The 22,087-nt window shown below is 59.5% G+C and overlaps 1 protein-coding gene across 1 annotated transcript; it reads right to left on the bottom strand.

Annotated features, from left to right (window-relative positions):
* Positions 1-1,758: 1,758 nt before the first annotated feature.
* ASMTL (acetylserotonin O-methyltransferase like) lies at positions 1,759-21,623 on the bottom strand. Its single transcript, XM_036271513.1, has 13 exons — positions 21,516-21,623; positions 19,586-19,717; positions 18,613-18,660; positions 17,211-17,275; positions 16,478-16,539; positions 15,068-15,176; positions 14,053-14,404; positions 10,778-10,940; positions 8,835-9,019; positions 6,962-7,091; positions 6,042-6,185; positions 4,914-5,036; positions 1,759-3,397 (listed from the first exon to the last, which is right to left on the bottom strand). Exons 1-13 carry the CDS (start codon positions 21,606-21,608, stop codon positions 3,177-3,179), a joined length of 1,827 nt encoding a protein of 608 aa, XP_036127406.1. The 5' UTR covers positions 21,609-21,623; the 3' UTR covers positions 1,759-3,176.
* Between the last annotated feature and the right edge of the window lie 464 nt (positions 21,624-22,087).

Genomic DNA, 22,087 nt, shown 5'->3' with positions numbered 1-22,087 from the left:
CGCGCCCGCCCTATTGGCTGCGCCGCGCGCCGAAGCCACGCCCCCTCCAGGACGCCGCGCCCCCGCGGGTGGCCGGGAGCCGCGATTCGTCCCGCCCCGCGTCCCTGTGCGCCGCGCCCATTGGCTGAGCCGCCGACGTCTCCTCGTCGGGCCCCGCCCACGCGCTGTGCGTCCCTGGGGGCTCAGAGGGCACTGCGACCTTGTCAAGGTCACGCTCAGCCCCGCAGGGACAGGCGAGGCGGCGGGGGAGCGCGGAGGCTGGGGTCACGGGTATGCGGACCACGTCCCCTTGCAGCCCGGGGAGGGCGGTCCGGTCGCGGACCCGGAGCCGCGTGGCACGCGCTGTGCGCACCCCCCGAGCCCAGGGCTCCCCGTGCCCCCACCGCGGCCCGGGTCTTCTGGGCGCGCTCGCTGCCTGCCCCGGACACTCTGCCCGGCTGTGGAGGTTCCCAGCCCTGACCCGTGACCGCTGGTGACGCTGCGCCGGGACCTGGGGAAGGGTTCTGGGAGGACCCCGGTGTTCAGCTTCACCCACTGGGCGTCTTCCTTCCGTCTGTGCTGACCCCCGGGGCCCAGCCGGTCTTGGGGTCCCGCTGCCGGGCGCGGGCCTGCTCACACTCACCTGCACCCATTCGTACCTGCTCACACTCACCTGCACCCATTCGTACCTGCTCACACTCACCTGAACCCATTCGTACCCGCTCACACTCATCTGCACCCATTCGTACCCGTTCACACTCCCCTGCACCCATTCGTACCCGCTCACACTCACCTGCACCCATTCGTACCCGCACACACTCACCTGCACCCATTCGTACCCGTTCACACTCCCCTGCACCCATTCGTACCCGCTCACACTCACCTGCACCCATTCGTACCCGCACACACTCACCTGCACCCATTCGTACCCGCTCACACTCACCTGCACCCATTCGTACCCGCTCACACTCACCTGCACCCATTCGTACCCGCACACACTCACCTGCACCCATTCGTACCCGCACACACTCACCTGCACCCATTCGTACCCGCTCACACTCACCTGCACCCATTCGTACCCGCACACACTCACCTGCACCCATTCGTACCCGCTCACACTCACCTGCACCCATTCGTACCCCGCTCACAACTCACATGCACCCATTCGTACCCGCACACACTCAACCTGCACCCATTCGTACCGCTCACCTCACCTGCACCCATTCTACCCGCTCACACTCCCCTGCACCCATTCGTACCCGCTCACACTCACCTGCACCCATTCGTACCCGCACACACTCACCTGCACCCATTCGTACCCGCTCACACTCACCTGCACCCATTCGTACCCGCTCACACTCACCTGCACCCATTCGTACCCGCACACACTCACCTGCACCCATTCGTACCCGCTCACACTCACCTGCACCCATTCGTACCCGCTCACACTCACCTGCACCCATTCGTACCCGCTCACACTCACCTGCACCCATTCGTACCTGCTCACACTCACCTGCACCCATTCGTACCTGCTCACTCACCTGCACCCATTCGTACCTGCTCACACTCACCTGCTCACACTCATCTACACCCATTCGTACCCGCTCATTCCCTTGCCCACACTCACCTGCACCCATTCGTACCTGCTCACTCCCTTGCTCACACTCACCTGCACACACTCACACTCACCTGCTTATCTCCCACCCCTACCCCAAGTGAAGCCCCCAGACCCACTTGCTTTGAAACATGGTAAACGTTTTATTGAATTATAAACGCAGTTGTCATTGGGATTTTCAGAAGGGTTTACATTAGTGCCAAGGTCAAGAAAAGCTCCTTGGTAGGGACTCAGAAGCACGGGGTTTTTTTTTAATTCCTTCCCACTTTTTCATTTCCTTCCTGGTTTTTTGGTTCGTGTCCCCATAAGCTGGTAAAATGCACAGACCTGGGTAGGTGATGGATGGATGCTGGTAAGCACTAGAAGTGCCCTCGGACACCCAGGGTTCTTGAGAAACCTTCCTGTGTCCTGCTTTGACTTGTTGGGAGAGGCAGGTAGGGGGCAAGGCCTGAGGCTTCTGGGTACAGGGGCCTGTCCTGCTGGGGAAGAAGGTGCTTGAAGGGTAGAGGGGAGGCCCTGCAGGTGCTGGACATTGCTGAGGCTTCACCAGGAAGCAGGTGGGAAATGTCCCTGGGGGTGGCCCAGCCTGGAGTCTGCAGCCACCTTGGGGTTCTGGGGTGGAGGACACAGGGAGGTCAAGGCCTCCATGAGGGAGTAGAATTTGCCCGGCGGGCTGAGATTCCTCAGAAAAGCGTCCCTCTGCCCTGTTTTCATAGTTAAAGCACTCAATTGGTATAGAAAACTGTTTAGATCAAAAGTAAAAGTTTCAGGTTCCTGCCACCCCGATGTTCTCATTTTTCACAGGTCACCATTGATCGAGGTCCCCCCACGCTTGCTTCTAGAAATGTGTAATACAATGAAAGATGAAGTGTTTAAGTTGCAAAGCTATCATACTGGCTCATTCCATGTAACACATGTTGCATGACTCATCCCTTGTGTGGCTCCCCTGGAGAGGGGTACTTTGTTTCCACTCACTTGCTCTTTTAAGAAAACAGATACTTTACTGGGCACAACACAGACCAGAGCCTCCAACAGATCATCTGGAAACATTTTCGGTAAACAAGTATCTTGACCCAGTAAACTCCACTTGCTTGAGCTGTGAGCTTCTTAAAGATGCCCTGTACCCAATGGGCACAGAGAGGCCTTCCCAAAGACTGCAGGGAGGGGGGCCAGGATCTGCTGAGAGAGCTGGTCCCCTGCTGGGCTGAGACAGGACAGCGGTGGCATCACAGGGACGCGAAAACCGGCTGAAAGACGAGAGTAGAGGCTGCAGATGCGCCCGGCTGGCGCAGAGGGCAGAGTGGGCACAGCACCTGCTGTGGAGACACACTGGGCAGGTGGCCACCCTGCCAGGGCCTTGCAGAGGTCAGTGCTCGCCACTGTCGAGGGAGGGACCCCAACTCGTGCTGCAGCTGCCGGGTCTTCAGCCCCACAAACGAGCTGGGAGCCAGTGTTCACCGCGTTGTTTAATCTGGGCGGCTACACCGCCCCTTCCAGTAACCTCTCCACCTGAGGGTCCACACTCGGGGATGGCAGGCTGGTGGCCTCCCGGGAGAAGGTCCCTGGGACCCACAGGCGGACGTCAGGGCTCGGTTCTGGTGGCCAGGATCACATCCACGATGTTCCCGGTGCCCGCCGCCCGCACGTCCGTGAAGCCGTGGGCCTGCAGCAGGTGGCGGTACTCGCTCAGGCTGCGTGCTCTGCCCTGGGCCTGCACCAGCAGGTCCAGAGACGGCAGCAGGCCCGGCCGCGCTGCTTGCTTCTCCTCGTCCAGCGTCGACTCCGCCACCAGGAGGCAGCCACCTGTGTGCACAGAGAGCAGTCACTGGGTCCTGCCAAGGCCTGCGGAAAGGGGGCCTGGGGACGCCCGCCCCAATGGGGACCAGAGGTCAGAACTCTAGGTGACAGGCTGCAGACAGTGCCCTTCAGGCTGGGGAACCAGAGAGGGAGACTGAGGGACAGACACGGAAGGGGAGAGAGACAGAGGGAGACAGGAAGAGACGGAGTGAGCAGGGAAGACTGAAGGGGGGATGAAGAGGGAGAAATCTCCAGCAGGGGATTGGGGGTGCCCAGTCCTCTGCAGGTACAGGCCAGGGCCCCCCTGAGGGAGGTCACTATAAGTAACTGGGCAGAGCCTCCGTGACCCCATCAGGGAGCAAAGGACAGAAACCTAAGCCCCGGCTGCCTGGAGCGGGCTAGCACAGGACCCTCGCCACCCCCCGGCTGCCTGGAGCGGGCTAGCACAGGACCCCCCCTCCCCCCCGGCTGCCTGGAGCGGGCTAGCACAGGACCCCCCCTCCCCCCCGGCTGCCTGGAGCGGGCTAGCACAGGAACCCCCTCCCCCCCGGCTGCCTGGAGCGGGCTAGCACAGGACCCTCCCCACCCCCCGGCTGTCTGGAGTGGGCTAGCACAGGACCCCCCTCCCCCCCGGCTGCCTGGAGCTGGCCAGCACCAGGACCGGGGATGGAGGGTTGGGGCAGAGCTGGTGTGAGCTTTGAGAAGTAGGCAGTGTGTGTGAGTGTGCGTGTGTTTGTCTGCCTCCTGGGCACGGACTTTCAGAAGCACTTGTAAAGGACAGAAAATGTCCTCCAGGGTCCACGGTCTCAGGTGAGTACCCCAAATGTCCTTGTGAGGTCACTACGACCGGAACCCTGCGTCTCACAGATGGTGCATGTCCTGGGACAGGCCTGACAAATGACCATAAGCCAGGGAGCTTAAAACCACAGACTTTCATCCTGTCTCCATCCCGCAGACCAGACGTCTGAGATGGGGTGTCCCAGGGCCACCAGGGAGGGTCCTTCCGGCCCCTTCCGGCTCCTGGGCTCCAGGTGTCCCTGGGCGGGGGGCCTGTCCCTCCCGTCTCTCTGTCCCCACGGGGCTTCTCCTCTGTCTGTGTCTCCTGTTCTGTCTCTTACAGGGATTTTTATCCTTGCACTGAAGGGCAGCCTGATCCAGAATGATTTCCCTCAATCCCATCTGCAAAGACCTGTTTCCCAATGAGGTTCTATCCTGAGGTTCTGGGGGAGATGGATGTGGGGTTCTCCGTACAACAGTCTGAAAGAAGACTTTAGTGTCGTCGCTGTCTGGGTTCTGACGGGGACCAGGCGACACTCAGGGGAGCCCCAGGTCAAGGTGCAGCTGTCACCTGGTTCACACACTTGCCACCCCCCCCCCTCGGAATCCAGTGTGCCCTCAGGGAGACAGCAAACCGTGCACCTGGGTGGATGGCGGCAACGTAGTATTTATAACATGCACTTTTTAAAAAAAATGAGAACTCTTTATGTTTTCAAAAAAAGAAAGTAAAAGGCACAAGTCTTACCTGGCTTGCAGCTGCCTGAGACCCGGCTCAGCAACTCGTGCACCTTCTCGTCCGACCAGTCGTGGAGGATTCTGGAAAGAATGTAGAGGTCGGCCTCCGGGAGCCTGTCTTTGAAAAAGTCACCTGGTTTAAAAACAAAGTGGAAACATTCCGTCAGGGACACAAGAACAGGTCCTCTACCTGATGGAAATGGGGAGGTACCACCCTCTGAATTGAAATGAAAATGGAGGCTGCTTGTAGTGGGGTGCGTATGTTAACCCCAAAACGTGTCTAGTCCTAAGCACAGAACCTCAGAACAGAATCTTATTTGGAAACAGGGTCTCTGCAGACGGGGTCCGTGAAGGGCCTGAGCGGAGGCCGTCCTGGGTCAGGGGGGCCTCCGTCCAGTGACAGGTCCTTGGAAGAGACAGAAGAGGAGACACAGACGCAGAGGAGAAGCCCCGTGGGGACGGAGGAGAGACGGGAGGGACGGGCCCCCCGCTCAGAGACGCCTGGAGCCCAGGAGCCGGAAGAGGCCGGAAGGACCCTCCTGGAGCCTCGGAGGGAGCGTAGTGCTGGGACACCCCGTCTCAGACGCCTGCTCCCCAGGATGGAGACAGGATGAATGTCTGTGGTTGTAAGGCACTCAGTTTGTGGAGTTTATTTTTGCAGCCATACAAAACCAACACCCAGAAAAACTGTTTGAAAAATAGTTTTACATGGTCGCCATAAAGTTAGCAAAGGGGACACTGTTACTCTGCAGTTAGGCTAGGATGGCTGTGAGGTTGTTTCCCTTGTTATTCCTGAAACGATACAGTGTAACAACTTCGCAGTGTTGACATTGTATCAGGAGCTGTCAGTAACCTAGGCCGGGTTTAAAGTGTACAGGAGTAGTCTGTACGGGAACACAAGGCCATCTGACACAAGGGACATGAGCGCTGAGGATTTGGGTTTTGTAGGGGTCCTGGAACCACTCCCATGTGGACACTGAGGGACAGCTGTGGGGACGGAGGTGAGCGCACCACGTGCTCACAGAAACAGCGTGCACGCACACCTGCAGGTGTACACAGGTCCCCCTGCACACACACATGCTCAATGTCACCGGTCAGCCAAGTGCTGACCCTGACGTGAAGACGCAGGAGCACTGACCTGGCACGAAGGTGACCTGCTCTGTCTGTGGCCCGTTGGGTTGGAAACGCTTGACATCCTCGATGACCTCTGGGAGGTCAAACACGGTCACCTTCAGACCCGGGTACTCCCGGGCGAGCTCATGGGCCAGGGCGCCTGTGCAGCCTGCAGAATGTGAACACACCGTGTCACCAGCCCTTCCTGGCACCTAGGGATCCCCGGGTGAGTCCCAACGTCCGACCTCGGCAAAACCAAGCAGTGTTCTAGAACTGGGGTTGAGGCCAGTGGTGAGATAAAGCCAGTCAGTGGTGGAGATGGCTGCGGTCTCACATGGGCCCTGCGCCCTGCCAAGGTCAACACCACACAAGCTGGTAAGTGAACAAGTGAGCAGCTGGTGGGTGGATTCTCACAAGAAAATCCTTAGTGCAAAGCTGTGGACACTGGAACCTTCCCTTTTCCTTTCTGCTGGGGGAATGCAGACGTGATGGCTGGTGCCACAGCAGCCACTCTGGGCTGCCAGAAGGGTGTGCAGAGAGGATGGGAAAATGCAAGGTAGCTGCTTAGGACTCCTCTTGGGACCTTGATCCCATTACAGCCCCTGGGCAGACGTCCAGAGGAGGGTATATGGGGCACTGTTAGAGCTGATGGGATGGGGACAGAGGGCTTCACATTTCTGTCTCCAGTTTGGCAGCCACCAAGTAGGGCCCGATCACGTCTATCCTCAGGACCTCCAAGTAGTTGGGAGTGTCTGCTCAAGCCCTCATACCTACCCTGGCCAAGTCTGGATCCTTAGGGGTTTTGCAAAGAGAGAAACCTGTTTTGCAAGTCTTCTGAGCAGGTAAGGCACCCAGAATTCAACACAAGAAAGGAAATACCCAGAGCTGCTGGCACCTGATTGGGGGGTGGGGGGAGGGATGGGTGAGTTGGGGGGGTGTACGCACCTCCCAGGTCGCAGGCGGAGGTGAACTGGGACAGGTCAAAGGCCGTGGCCACCTGATGAGCGCTCAGCTTGCTGAGGCCATGCATGGCCCCCAGACAACGCAGCTTCTGGTCCTGGCTCCGGCAGGTGCCCTAAATCAGGACAGGGTCTGAGCAGACATGCAGATGCCCAGGCCTCCTGGCTGCAGCTGCGTCCCCACCTGGCGTGTCCCTGGACCAGGGGAGGGGGGCTCCGCAAGGCTCCAGGGGTGGGGGGCTGGGGCAGGGAAGGATCCAGCATGGCTGCAGGGTTGGGGGTTCTGTGGAGAGCGGTTCCATTGCAGTCAGCCCGGTAACACACACACACGCACACACACACACACACACGAGTGTCCCTGAGGCCTGGGGCACACACACACACACACACGTGTCCCTGGGGCACACACACACATACGAGTGTCCCTGAGGCCTGGGGCACACACACACACGAGTGTCCCTGGGGAACACACACACACACACGTATCCCTGGGGCACACACACACACACATGTCCCTGAGGCCTGGGGCACACACACACACACATGCCCCTGGGGCGCGCGCACACACACGTGCCCCTGTGGCCTGGGGCGCGCGTGCGGACACACACACGAGTGTCCCTGAGGCACGAGTGTCCCTGAGGGAGTGTTGGTGGGAATAAGACTTCAGGGCACAGCCAGGATGGAGGGGGCACCCCACCTCGTCAGCACCTCTGAGGGCTCAGGGCACCTCTGCCTTTTCATTCTCTGCCTCCCTGTCTGTCAGTCGGTGTCCCTCTGTCCCCTCACAGGAGGCAGCACCCTCCCTCCCGCAGTCTCGAGGGGAGGGGCCTAGCCCTGCCCCCACCATGGCCTTTTCTCAGGACCTCACAGGGCCTGGCCCCTGCTGCTGCCCTGACCCAGGCCTGGCTCGGCCCCCAAGGCCTCAGCTGTCCCTTCCTGCCCCGGCCTCTGCCCCACTGTCCTGGACCGGCGCCGAGCCCAGCCGGTGCCCTGTCCACCGCAGGGCGGTCTGAGCATCCTGCCGTCTCCACAGCCTGGCTGGGGTTCACTCTCACACCAAACGGGGCTGGCCTTTCCTCGGCCCCCCAGGCCTGATGCTGCGACACCCCACCTTGTCCTCGGTGACACCAGGGCCTGGCTCCTGGCCTGTCTGTGTGTCTGTTTCTCGTTCTCTCTGTCTCTCTCGATCTCTGTATCATCGTCCCTCTCGATCGGTGTGTCTGTCTGTCCTCGCCCCTCCCTGTCTGTCTGCCTCTGTCCTGCCCAACAGGTGATGTGAGCCCCACGCAGCGTCATGCTCATCCCCACGTCACAGACACCTCACGTGTAGTCGCCCTCAGCCCACCCTGCGGGGAACGGCTGTGCCGTCGGAGCCCCGAATGCACTGCCTGCGGGCCCAGGCCCACTCCTGACGGGGCCCACTCCTGACGGGGCCCACAGGATACATGGCAGGCCCACTCCTGACGGGGCCCACGGAGGCCCAGGCCCACTCCTGACGGGGCCCACAGCACACGGCAGTATTGCACATCAACCCCAACAGTGTCTGTGGACGGAGGGACGGGGAGAGGCCGCAGGAAGTGTGTGGAAAGGGGTTCCTGTTCCCACACCTATGCACAGGGAGTGGGGGTGGGCCTGCCCCGCGACCCCTGAGGGACCCCTTCCCAGAGGGGGTCTCTTCCCAGGCCCAGCTGTCCCTGAAGTGTGCTCAGCTGGGAGCAGCCAGCACCCTGCCAGCCCCGATGCCCCCGGTACCACCAGGCTCCGTGGTTCCGAGTTTCCGCTCGCCCTGCAGCCCGGATCCCGTGCCCAGCGCTCCGTCCCCCGAGCGCCCTCACGGGCAGGAGGTCCTGTCAGGCTACCTGGGACGGGTCGTCCGCCGTGCTCCCCAAAGCCCGGGGGTGCTGGTGGGTTCCCTCCCGGACAGCGGACTCCAGGTGCGTGAACAGGTTCCAGACGTGGGTGTCACTGTGCAGGATGAGGCTGTGCAGGGAGAACTCGCCGTCCGACCGCAGGTACCGGCTGGCCAGCTCCGTGTTCCTGTACCCTGGAATGACACAGGACGTCCTGGGGGTGACGCCCATGCTCACCGGGCCCTGGGGAGCCCCTGCTGCACCTCGCGGAGACAGGGACACGCATGTCATCCACCCGACTGGCTGGGAGGGTGCCCACCGCGGTGCTGTGCAGCTGAGGTCCCCGTGCACATCGACCATCCGATGCAGAGACCACGCTCGCTAGTGTGGGTGGGCCTCGCCCGATCCGCCGAAGGCCTGACAAGCACACGGGTGTCTCTGAGGAAGAAGTTCTGCCTCGAAGTCTCCAGCTACAGGTTTCGGACACACCGGCCTAGAACGGCAGGCCCGCTCCCCCCGACAGGGGCACTGCACACCTTACTAGCTGATTCTCTGGGGAGCCCAGCCGGCACGGGCCCGAACTCTCTCCACACACCTGACGCCAGGCAGGTCTACCTGGACCCAGCCCGGAGCCCGCCCAGGACACCCCCACCCACAGAAGTGAAGACACAGTCAGTCGTGGGGGCCGAGGTGACAGGGGCTGAGACCTGTCGCGTCAACAGAGGACCCGCACACCAGTTATCAGACGCAGGGAGCAGCTCGGTGCTCATGCCCAGGATGAAGTGTCCTGTCCTGTGCAGCCGGGCCCCTCTGAAGAGCAGCAGGAGGAAGGGAGGGGAGGGGCCGATAACCGGCTCAGGGCGACAGCGGCCAGAAGGACTCAGAAGACACGTCCGGGCCAGTGAGCAAAGGCTGCAGCCGAGAGCCTCCCCGGTGTCTGATAACTGTTTTGGGAGGAGATCCCTGCCTGGCTGACGGCAGGTGCTCCCTCTGTGCTCTGACTCACGACCGTGCAGGTGGGCACCTCTGGTGTGAAGGGCGGGCTGTGGCACCTCCACCAGGACCCCGCGGCCCTCCCATCACAGGGGCAAACCTGCCTCTCTGGGCCCACAGTCCTCTCTGCTCGGACACCACGCTCAGGAGTTCTGTTCACTTCTGCAAACACATACGTCTGTCCGTCCATCCGTTTATCTCATGTCATCTATCTATCCCTCCATCCCTTTATGTCATCCACTGTCTATCCATCTATCCCCCCACTATTTCTACCCCTCCATCTGCCCATCCATCTACACTTTCAACTATCCATCTGTCCATCCATCCGTTTATCTCATCTGTCATTTACTATCTATTCATCTACGCACGTACTATTTCTACCTACCTATCTATCCACATATCCATCCACCTACCTATCCATCTTTCCAGCCATCTATCCATATCTTCCTTCCATCTATCTATCTATCTATCTATCTATCTATCTATCTATCTATGTATCTAGCTAGCTATCTAGCTAGCTACTTATTTAACTATCTATGTATGTCATCTCTCTTGGTTATCGATATCTACCTATGCACCACCTATATATATCATCTGTCATCGATCCACCCCTCCATCTCTCGTCCATCTAAATAAACAAGTATCTATGTTGTGCATTTATTCTATTGGTTCTTTTATTCTCGGGAGAGCCCTGACTCAGCTCCTGTGAGACCAGAGCCCACGAGAAGTCATTCTCCTAACACACACACGTGTGTGCACACACACACACACACAGATACACACACACACCTGTTTCCTTTCTTCCATCCGGCCTCCTCCACCCTCTGGGGAAAAGCCCTGTTTTCCTGGCACAGGGACAGCCGACCAGTCCTCCCTGCCTTGGCTCGGACGCCACCTTCACTTGGTGACTTGCTTCCGCTTGCTGAGATTCTTGGCGAAACACGTCCACATGCCCTTACCTCTGTGCGTCTTCTCCAGCAACCCCAGGGCCGCGCACGCATCCAGCAGCCGTCCGGTGCCGTGCTCGGAGGCGTCAATTTTCCGGGCAACGTCCACAGCACTCAGAGGGGCTCCGTCTCCTAACGCGTCAAACACCTTCATCTTGGAAGCTGTGAACAGGGCCTGTCCGTGAAAAACAGGTTAAAGTCAGCTTGGTATGTGGCTGATCAAGTCCTCTTCACTCCCGTAGACCCCAAAGGTGGAGGTCAAAAAGCTGTCCAGGTTAGGTGTCAGCTGGTGTCTCCTGTCCAGAGAACAGAGGGTTTCGGCTCCAGCGGGTACAAGGTCTGCTCAAGGTACAAGCAGACCAGTGAAGATCACGCAGAGAAACTGTCCCACGGAAGAAAAACCAACAAGGTCTTGTCATGAGCAGAACTGCGCCCCCAAGATCCGAGTGTTGAAGCCCCAACTCCAGGCCCTCAGAACGGGACTGTGTCTGGGGACAGAGGTCGTTTCCAGGTGCACTGATTCCCTTCTTTCCTCCAGACACACGTGCCCATGCACCATCGAGAACTGTCACTCAAGGTCTAACCTTGCAAAGCCCTCTGTGCCAACGGTGCATTTCCATAGGGTGGTCCCTGAGCTATGTCTGGATAAACGAGATGCACCAGCGAGCGCACGTGTGCTGCGAGGCTCCTCCCGCCTCCCTGCCTGGCCGCCTCCCTGCCTGGCCGGGGAGACCCTGTCACGTGAGGTAAGGATGGGGGAGGGGACACGCAGATGAGTAGGTAGGTAGATAGGTTAATGCATGAATGGATGGATGATGCAAAGACAGATAATACATGATTGATAAATAGATGAGTGGACATGGTACATGGATAGAAGGATGGATGATTGAGGGGATGGTGGGTGGATGGATGGATGGATGGATAAATGGATGGGAGGAAGAAAGGATGGATGGATGGATGGATGAATAGGTGAGTGGATAGATGGATGGATGGATGGAAGGAAGGATGGTGGATGAATGAATGGATGGATGGAGAAATGGAAGGATGGATGGATGGATGGGTGGAAGGAAGGATGGTGGATGAATGAATGGATGGATGGAGAAATGGAAGGATGGATGGATGGATGGGTGGATGAATGGAGGGAAGGATGGATGGGTAGACAGATGGATGGATGGATAGAAGGATGGATGGAGGGATGGATGGATGGGTAGATGGATGGACAGATGGATGGGAGGAAAGAAGAATGGATGGATGAATGAATAGATGGATGGATGGATGGATGGAAGGAAGGAAGGATGGTGGGTAGATGAATGGATAGATGAAAGGATGGTAAATGAATGAGTGGATGGATGGAGGGATGGAAGGATGGATGGATGGATGGGTAGATGAATGGACGGGTAGACAGACGGACGGATGGATAGATAGAAGGATGGATGGAGGGATGGAGCGATGGGTAGATGGATAAATGGAAGGATAGAGGGATGGATGGAGGGATAAATGGATGGATAGACATATAGATGGATGGGTGAGTGGATGGATGGATGGATGGAAGGAAGGATGGAGGGATAGACGGATGGGTAGACGGATAGATGGATGATGGATGGATAGATAGAAGGATGGAGGGAGGGATGGATGGATGGATAGACGGATAAATGGATGGAGAAATGGATGTGTAGATGGATGGATGGATGGAAGGAAAGAAGGAAGGAAGGAAGGAAAGGAAGGAAGGAAGGAAGGAAGGAAGGAAGGAAGGAAGGAAGGAAGGAAGGAAGGAAGGAAGGAAGGAAGGGTGGAGGGATGGATGGATGGATAGAAGGATGGATGGAGGGATGGATGGATGGAAGGGGGCAAGGAGGGAGGGAGTGAAGGAGGGAGGGAGGGAGAGAAGAAAAGGAGGGAGAGAGAGAAGGGAGGATGGATGTGGTGGATGGATGGATGAACAGACAGGGTGGATAGATGGAGGGGTGGGAAAGTAGAAGGTGACCGAGGTGACAGGGACAAAAGGAGTCACCTGCTGGAGCCACCGTGCAGGTGAAATGAGACAGTAGCATGTTGCAGAAGTAGTTTCAGCTCCTGCTTTTAGGCAAATGAGAGAATTTGAGGCACAACTCAGCCTAACCACCTCTCTCTCCTGTCCCTACAGATTCTCTCCTGATGACAGGGACACGGGCAGGCAGCAGGGGGAGCTGGGAAGAGGCGGCCTGCGTCCCACAGCCTGAGCTCCAGCACCCAGCACCTCCCTCTGCAGGACCCGTGACCCTTGTCCCTGCAGAGTCAGCACGGAGAAGCATCACCCTTGTCGACTGCCCTGGCAGTCCACAGCCCGGAGGGCAACTGGGGGGTGGGGCTTGTGGGGAAGGGGGCCCAGGGCGAAAGGAGCGTGGCATTCGGGTCAGGAGGGGCACCCAGAGCCGCTCCGGGCGGCTGTGCCCACCACCCTGGGTAGAGATGGCAAATGGAGGTATGCCCGAGACTCTGCGCTCTGGCCTGGTGCCTGGTCCCTTCTGGGACACGTCTGGGATCCTGAGGCCACAGGGGGCAGGACACAGGCAGACCTGGTCGGCCTGCGGGCCCTGGGCACATGGTGCTGGTTGCCTGCCAGGAGGGGGAGGGCTGCCCCACGCTGCTGTACGGGCCACGTCCACGCCTCACCGCCCTAGGCTGGGGGCACCTGTGCCCTTGCTGGGGTCACATGAACCCTGCTGACCTTCAGAGAGACCCCAACCCGCTGGACTCAGAGCACGGCCTCCGGACCCCGAGCACGGCCCTCACACACCAAGGTGTGTGTCTGGAAAATCTGGGCCAACGCCTCTGCCCTCTGCTGGTCGCACAACCCCCGACTCTGTGCCGAGGCATTTAGTGATGGCGAATGATCAGCCCCAGAAAGCTATGTTGAAGTCATGACCCCCCAGAATCTGGGAATTGGACCTTACATGGAAGGAAACAGGGTCTCTGCAGACGGGGTTAGTGAAGGACCTGAGCGGAGGCCGTCCTGGGTCAGGGGGGCCTCCGTCCAATGACAGGTCCTTGGAAGAGACAGAAAAGGAGACGCAGACGCAGAGGAGAAGCCCCGTGGGGACGGAGGAGAGATGGGAGGGACGGGCCCCCCGCCCAGGGACGCCTGCAGCCCAGGAGCCGGAAGAGGCCAGAAGGACCCTCCTGGAGCCTCGGAGGGAGCGCGGCCCTGGGACACCCCACCTCAGACACCTGGTCCCCAGGACAGGGACGGGGCATGTCTGTTGTTCTGAGACCCCCTTTGTGGTCATTTCCCGGACGCCCAGAGGTACCTTGGATGCTTTGAAGCCGTCTATCACTTCCAGGAGTGCAGAGGAGTGCAGGCCGGCTACCGTCCCCTTAGCATGTGTGTCCTTCGTGCCATGGCCCTGCTGGCTGTGGGCAGGGCTCGAGCCCCCGCCCTCCACGTCGCTGAGGTCGCTGAGGCCCTCGAAGGTGTCGACGGGGGGGATGGAGTCGTGCTTGACTCGCTGCACGTTCTCGGGGCGCGGCGGGAAGTACAGCTCGGCCAGCTTCTTGCAGAAGTGGTTCAGGGGGAAGCCCACCACGTTGAGGAAGTCCCCGCGGACGTACTCCACTAGCATCCCGCCCAGCGCCTGGATCCCGTAGCCTCCGGCCTTGTCCCTGGGGTCAGGAGGGGTCATGAGAAGGCGAGGACAGAAGGTGGAAGGTCAGAGGAGACGCACAGGCCCTCGGGTCCCAGCAGCCCGGACTGCTGTCCCACGGGCTGGCGGGCCAGAGCCAGTGAGCAGTCTCCACCCGCGGCCTCCAGCCCAGCGGCCTCGTGTCAGTCCGGCTGCAGGCCCAAGTCCTGGGCCCTGCTTCAGCCCTGACAAGGCGGCCCGGCAGCCCCACGGAGACACTGCCCCCGCAGCACACCTGCTGCACAGCCGTCGGGGTTGCAAGACGGCCCCAGGCCCCAGCCGTTCCCTGCCGTCCCCACACGCTGGCCCACACACGTCACTCAGGGGCCTCTTTACGAGGGTCCTTAGACCATGTCTTCCCTGGCACCTCTGCTGAGACCTTGTTATGAGACCTTGTTATGGGGAAACAGGGGCCCCGGAAGACCCCTCCTCCATCGGACTCACCACCCAGGGCTGTTCGACCCTGGCCCCTCCCCCGGTCTGTCCCCCAGACTCGGGTCCATGACAAGGCAGGACCCTCTGTCCACAGCCGGAGGCACAGGGGTGACACGCAGAGCTCGGCCAGGCCCTCAAGGGGGCCTGTCGCCCCTGAGCCACGGCTCACGCCGGCGGGACACCGGGTGGCGCTGACAGGGACACGCACATGGGCTCGCCACTGTGGATGTACTCCCACAACAGCTCCTCGGACAGCTGCGAGAACTTCACCAGCGTCTCCTCGTAGAACTCGGACACCTCCATGTCCAGCCGGCCGTCTGCAAGGGGACAAGGGACGAAGTGAGGGCACATGTCGCCGCCTGGGCCCGGGGTGTGTTGCCACACTTGGGGGGACTTTGCCTGCACTGTGCGTACACTTCAGATACAGATCATTAGTGGGGAGAAAAGTTCCGTTTAAACATGGGAAAGAGAGAAAGAAAACGAGAGAAAACACACAGAATCAGTCAAAAGGCGACACAGTTGGAGCCTGCACACTGGACGAGACCGGGCCTCTCCCGTGCGGGGACGATGTGTGCAGGGGGGTTTCTGGGGCCGACAGCCCTCAGTTGCGGGTTAGAAAATCCGCAGGCACAGCGGCTATGTACAGGGATTGCCCCCCTTGAGAGAGTCCCCCACACTAGCTGTCCTGGGGTGAATGATGCCCCCACAAAGTCAAGTCCACCCAGAGCCTGTGAATGGACCGTGGACACAGGGTGTCTGCAGACGGGGTGAGTGAAGGACCCGAGCGGAGGCCGTCCTGGGTCAGGGGGGCCTCCGTCCAATGACAGGTCCTTGGAAGAGACAGAAGAGGAGACGCAGACACAGAGGAGAAGCCCCGTGGGGACGGAGGAGAGACGGGAAGGATGGGCCCCCCGCCCAGGGACGCCTGGAGCCCAGGAGCTGGAAGAGGCTGCAAGGACCCCCCTGGAGCCTTGGAGGGAGCGCGGCCCTGGACACCCCGTCTCAGACGTCTGCTCCCCAGGACGGGGACGGTGAGTGAATTTTTGTAGTTTTAAGCCCCTAGGTGAAGGGTCGTGTGGAATCTGCCTGATGGGTAAAGTGCGTTCTCCCCAAAGAGCCCCAGGCTGAAGGTGGAAACGGACCACAGCATGACGGCCCCCAACTGCCGGTCAGCAGACCTGTGCCCACCCGCTGATGGGACGCAGTCAGGGAGCCAGGGGCCAGGAGCTCCAGCTCTGTCTTGGGGTCCTTCCGTGACCCAGGTCTTCAAAGCATCTATAATGACTGCTCAGGGTTTTGTGCATTTCGTAAGGACTTGTGTCACGGTAGCACGAGGTATACACGGCCTCCACCTTCCGGACCCGAAGATGTCCAAGGAGACGCCTCCGAGGCTCGTGTCAGGGGGCGGGGTTGTATCAGCAGTGCCGGGTGTTGCCCGGGGGCTCAGAGGTAAGCCCCCCACTTCCCCAGGCAGGGTGGGAGGGAAGGAGCGTGGTGCTCCCTGCTCATCCGGACACTGAGTCCTGGGAGCGACACCCAGAGCTGTGCCCGAGCTGGCCCGTCACCGAGAGTCCCCAGGCCCCACCACAGCCCAGGAGGAATAGAGCGGGCCGCATACCTTGGTAGGAGCAGTGGATGATGGCAACACCAGTGAACACACTGTGTTCTTTCCCATTCAACCTGCAAGACACAACCACGGACACGATGTGTCTCGGCGGGAACGGAGCGAGACACCTTCCCCGGCACAGGGCAATGCCCCCAGGGCCCAGGTCCTCACTTCCTGTCCGAGGCCTCCTGCCCCAACGCCCAGCCCACAGGCCTCCAGGTAACCCTTCCAGGAGTGGCAGGTGTGGGCTCATCGCTCTCCGAGCCGGAGGCACAGCTCTGGGGGTCGCTCCCAGGACGCGATGTCCGATGAGCAGGGAACACAGACCCCAGCAGCAAGGGGTGGCCATGCAGGGAGGGCCCGGACGGCACACCTCTCAGCTGGCTCTTCGGTGGGTCTCTCTGCTACCCTGGGACCGGATAGGGCTGACCCAGACCCTAAGCACAAGCTTTCGTCCTGGGCTGTGGGACAGGCGATCAGAGGGAGGCAGCCATGGGGAGGGCACCGCTGAGAAGGACGAGGGGGGACCAGAGCTGAAGGTCAGGGACATGTGGACCCCAGCTCGAGCCCCATTTGGGTGAAATCAACACAGCTAAGTTCAAAGGCTCTGGGTCCATCCTCTGATCTTAACCAGGAGTGACCAGTGAGCTCACACACGGACCCAACTAGGACCCGAGCCCCTCCCCGCGTCCCGGCACTATCGGCTGCAGGCTGCTTCGTGGGACGCGGTCCACGCAGCACCCACCTGGAGAGCATGCTGTATGCGTCCTGTTTGTCCATGGGCTTCTCCAAGATCAGCCCCCCGACCGCCTACAGGAGAGACCAGAGACAGAGGGGCATGTCCCCGCTAAGCCAGGCCTGTCCACTCTTTACATTCTTTTAAAATTCGAGCTGAGACACGCAGAGGATACAACTCAGCACATGAAAATAAAGTTCGGTGGCGTGTAGTACCTGCACCAAGCTGTCCTATTACGATTACTCTCTTGTTCCAGAACAATGTCATCGCCCCAAAAGCAGACCCTTTGTCCCCGTGAGCAGCCACTCCCCAATCCCGTCCCCCAGCCCCCAATCACCAACAATCCAGTTTTCTTGTCTATAAATTGGCCTGTTCTGCACATTTCTTAGAAATAGAATAAGGAACTAGGTGGTGTTTTGTGTCTTGTTTCTGTCACTGAGCATCCTGGGTTCGAGGTCCAGCCACGTTGTAGCCTGTGTCAGAGCCTCACTCCTTTTCATGGCTGCGTGATATTCCACTGCATGGACGGACCCTGTTCTGTTTATCTGTTCCTCCCTTAATGGACATCTTAGCTATTTCCACCTTTGGGCGATTGTAGATAGTACTGGTATGAATGTTCGTGGGCAAGACTTTGTTTGAACACATTTTCAGTTCTTTGCGGAGATATACCTAAGGGTAGGTGTATCAGTCAGCTTGAGCTGATGTAAATGACCTCAGACGGGGCGGCTTAAACAACAGAAATGTATTTCCTAACAGTCCCGGAGGCTGGAGTCTGAGACCCAGGTGTGGGCAGGCTGGTACCTCCGGAGGCCTCTCTCCTGGGCGTGTGGACGGCCGTCTGCTCCGTGTCCTCACGTGGGCGTCCCTGTGTGATCTGTGTCCTCACCTCCTCTTCTTATGAGGACCCCAGTCCTATGGGACCAGGGCCACCCAGTGACCTCGTTCTACCATAATCACGTCTTTACGGACCCGTCTACCAACACAGCCCCATCCTGAGGTTCTGGGTGAGACTTTTCACCAAGACCTGGTGGAGGCCAGCAGGACAGTCAGGTCTGGGACAGAGGATCATCCCCCACAGAATTTCATTGAGGACCAGTCTGCGTGACCTCGTATCATAGAGCACAACCCTCAGGGGCCCACATCTGTGTCTCTTGTAAAGCTGTGTCCCCCTAAGAGATATGTCAGGTCCTAACCGCGTCCCTATGAGTGGGAGAGTACGTGGAAATGCGGTCTCTGCAGATGTACTCAAATTTAAGATGAGGTGCTACGGGAGTCAGGCGGGCCCTCGATCCAGGAGGACCGGTGTGTGTAAGAGGACACACAGGCTCACGTAGAGGGAGAAGCCACATGAAGACAGAGCCGGAGATCAGGGTGATGTGACGAACCACTGGGGCCCAGGAACTGGACTCACCACTATAGTGTCTGCTCCGATGACGATATCAGGGGCCCGCAGGTCTTTCTGCAAGAAACCCAAACTCAGCTTTAGAAACGACTCGTGTCTTTCTCTTGACGCTTGACGCACTGGGCACAGCCTCCTGGGTGGGAAGCCAGACTTATTTCGGGGAGAGAGGCCTGTGTGAACTCTCGTGCTGAGTGGGACCCAGAACGCTCACCCCAAATATTTATACTACTTGGAACACTTAAATACCAACCTCCCACTGCCCAAATCAACCCACTAATATCCATTCGTGTATACAGTACGCATAGCATTAACTACAAGGCATCTATTGTTTAATTGCAATAGGATACTATTATAACATAGTGATAAGCTAAATTAATTTCATATTGTGAAAGACAGTACTATATTCTGACAGGATATTACACAGTAACACAGGGAAACAGATGTTACATTAATGTTATACAACGATACGATTATATTCATTACAGTGGCATATTACACAGTAACACAGTAACAACCTATCTCTATCATAAATGATGTTATCTTAATTACGACAGTATATTATATTGTAACAGAGTAATAGACAACCTATATTAATTCCTCATCGTAAATGATAACTGTTAACTACAACAGTGTATTATATAGTGAGAAAGCAACAACTTATGTTAATCCTTTATTGTAAATGGTAACCTTCTATTAATTACAATATTATGTCATATAACAACAAGGTAAGAAGCAACTTATATTGATCCTTTATCCTCAATGATACTATTAACTATGACAGGATATTATATAGTAACAAGATAAAAGACAAGGTCTATAACATAACTGTTACAGGAGTATAATAGTATATACTACACGGCAACACTGAAAGTAAATTCAGCTGCGCTAACACACTGTCAAGGGCATTCATTGTAATGTGTCTGTTTGAAACCTGAACACCCGCACAGCCAGAGACCCGAGGAGGTGGAGGGGGAGCCCTTACCTGGTGCACCCTTCTGGCTACGTCCAGGGCCTTCTGCTTGGCTGTTTCCATCGCGTATGCGTACGGGGTGGGGAAGGAGGCTTTATTGAGCTGCTCTTTAAACCTGGAAGGAACCACCTCGAACCTGAGACCCTGCAGCAGGAGAAGAGGGGGTATTGCGGGTTTGAGGGAAGCAAGGATGCAGGACAGAATGGGTAAGGTTCACAACAAATGCGGCCTGTCCCATGCACAGTCTGTTTTCCCGACAGCTGGACTTTCACCCAGGGCCAAATTCTGGACCAACAGGGGGCTGAGGGACCTGGAGGGAGGATCTCTGCACACGTCAGTCACACAAAGACCATGGGGCGATATTGACTGACATGCAGGGCGTACAGGTCATAGGGGTCAAAGGGCTGGCAGGGAGCCCCAAAGGCGGGTGCTTCACCCCCACAGGGATCAGGCGACTAAAAATATATTGCTGGGAAGTAACGGAAAACAAACAAAAAGCTGTGTGAGGGGGAAATGTGTCCTTTTAAACCTTTTCCCCTAATGCTATGACCAGGTAAGTCCCTGTAGGAGGCTGGTCACGGAGATGGACACGCTAGGGTCTGGAACGTGGCCTTGACCCCAGTGGATAAACTCGGCATGCCCTTGGCAGCCCTTCAGAGCACCCAGCTGGCTCTGTGCGCCCCCCCCCCCCCCGCCAGCTGCAGAACAGGGGGACCTGGGGCACGCAGACCCAGCTTGGCCCGCACACTGCAGGCGAGCTGGTCACTAGGCCACGAGACCACTAGGCCTGGCCTGCAGATCCTGACCGCACGTCATGTGGACTCCTGCTTCCCCAGCCCACAGACCGGACTCGACTGTGAGAACCTAGCCCGAAGACCCTGCCCCGGTCCCCACGGCCCCAGACGCTAGGTCTCAGCCTGAAGACCCTGGGCCGCACACCTTGTCACTAGACCCCGTCCTACCAACCCCGGCCCCCAATCACCAGGCCAGGGACCCCGGCCCCCCTTCCCATCACCAGGCTCCAGGGTCCCTGGGCCCCTGGTCACTCACTGGGGCCCCTGGTCACTGGGCTTCAGCCTGAGACCCCAGCCCCCTTCCTATCACCAGGCTCCTGGGTCACTGGGCCCCCCTCACCCAGTCACGGGCCCCCTGGTCACTGGGGCCCCTGGTCCCACATTGGGCCTCCAGGTCACTGGGCCCCCAGTCACAGGACCCTGATCACTGGGCCCCCCGGTCACTGGGCCCCCTGGTCCTGCACTGGGTCCCTTGGTCACTGGGCCCCTGTTCACGGGCACCCCGGTCCCTCACTGGGTCACTCTGGTCACTGGGCCCCCTGGTCACAGGCTCCCCGGTCACTCACTGGGCTCCCCTCCCCCCCAAGTCACGGGGCCCTGGTCACTGGGTCTCTGGTCCTGCACTGGGCCCCCTGGTCACTGGGTCCCCCTGGTCCCTCACTGGGTCCCCCTGGTCACTGGGTCCCCCTGGTCCCTCACTGGGTCCCCTGGTCACGGGCTCCGCGGTCACTCACTGGGCCCCCCTCCCCCCCAAAGTCACGGGCCCCTGGTCACTGGGTCTCTGGTCCTGCACTGGGCCCCCTGGTCACTGGGTCCCCCTGGTCCCTCACTGGGTCCCCCTGGTCACTGGGCCCCTGGTCATGGGCACCCCGGTCCCTCACTGGGTCCCCCTGCTCACTGGGCCCCCGATCACTGGCTCCCCGTTCACTCACTGGGCCCCCCTTCCCCCCACCACCGTCACTGGATCCCTGGTCCTGCACTGGGTCCCTTGGTCACTGCGCCCCTTGGTCACTGGGCCCCCTGGTCACTGGGTCCCCCCGGTCACTCACTGGGCCCCCCGGCCACGGGCGCCCCGTCACGGGGCCGCAGCCGGACCCCCGACCCCGTCAGCCGACCCAGGGTGGCGGCCCCGCCGGCGCGCGGCTCACCGCGTTGCTGAGGATCTCCTGGCGCCGCGGGGACGCGCTGGCCAACACCACGCGCTTTTGCAGCAGCTTCCGGACCACCGGGTACAGCGCCATCGCGCCGGTGCCCGCGCCCAGCCCCTCGGCGGCGCGACCTGCCCCGGCCCCGCTGCCCCGGCCCCGCAGCCGCCGCGCACGCGCAGTCCGGCCCGAACCCGCAGGGACCGCTTTAGAGCCGGCCCCGCCCCCAGGCACGTCTTCAGGCCCCGCCCCGCCCCGCCCCTGCGTAGTCCCGCCCTGTACGCGGCCGGAGCCGGCAGGGACTGCTTTAGAGCCGGCCCCGCCCCCACAGGCACGTACACAAGCCTCGCCCCGCCCCTCCCCTGCGTAGCCCCGCCCCGGACGCGTCTCAGCGCGCACCACCGGAGTCCCGCCCCTAACAAAGTTCCGCTTCCGGACCCGCTTCTGAGCCAGCCGGCCCTGCCCATTGGAGGCACGCAGCCCGACCCCGCCCACTCCAGGCCGAACCACGCCCCCCGCTTCAAACTCGGCCCCTTCCTGAGACCCGCCCCTGACGAGGCTCCGCCCTCATAAGC

This window comes from Molossus molossus, unplaced genomic scaffold (genome assembly GCF_014108415.1).
Source record: "Molossus molossus isolate mMolMol1 unplaced genomic scaffold, mMolMol1.p scaffold_m16_p_2, whole genome shotgun sequence".
Taxonomy (NCBI): domain Eukaryota; kingdom Metazoa; phylum Chordata; class Mammalia; order Chiroptera; family Molossidae; genus Molossus; species Molossus molossus.
The sequence above is the reverse complement of the archived record's forward strand: the minus strand, read 5'-3'. Positions and strand labels throughout refer to the sequence as shown.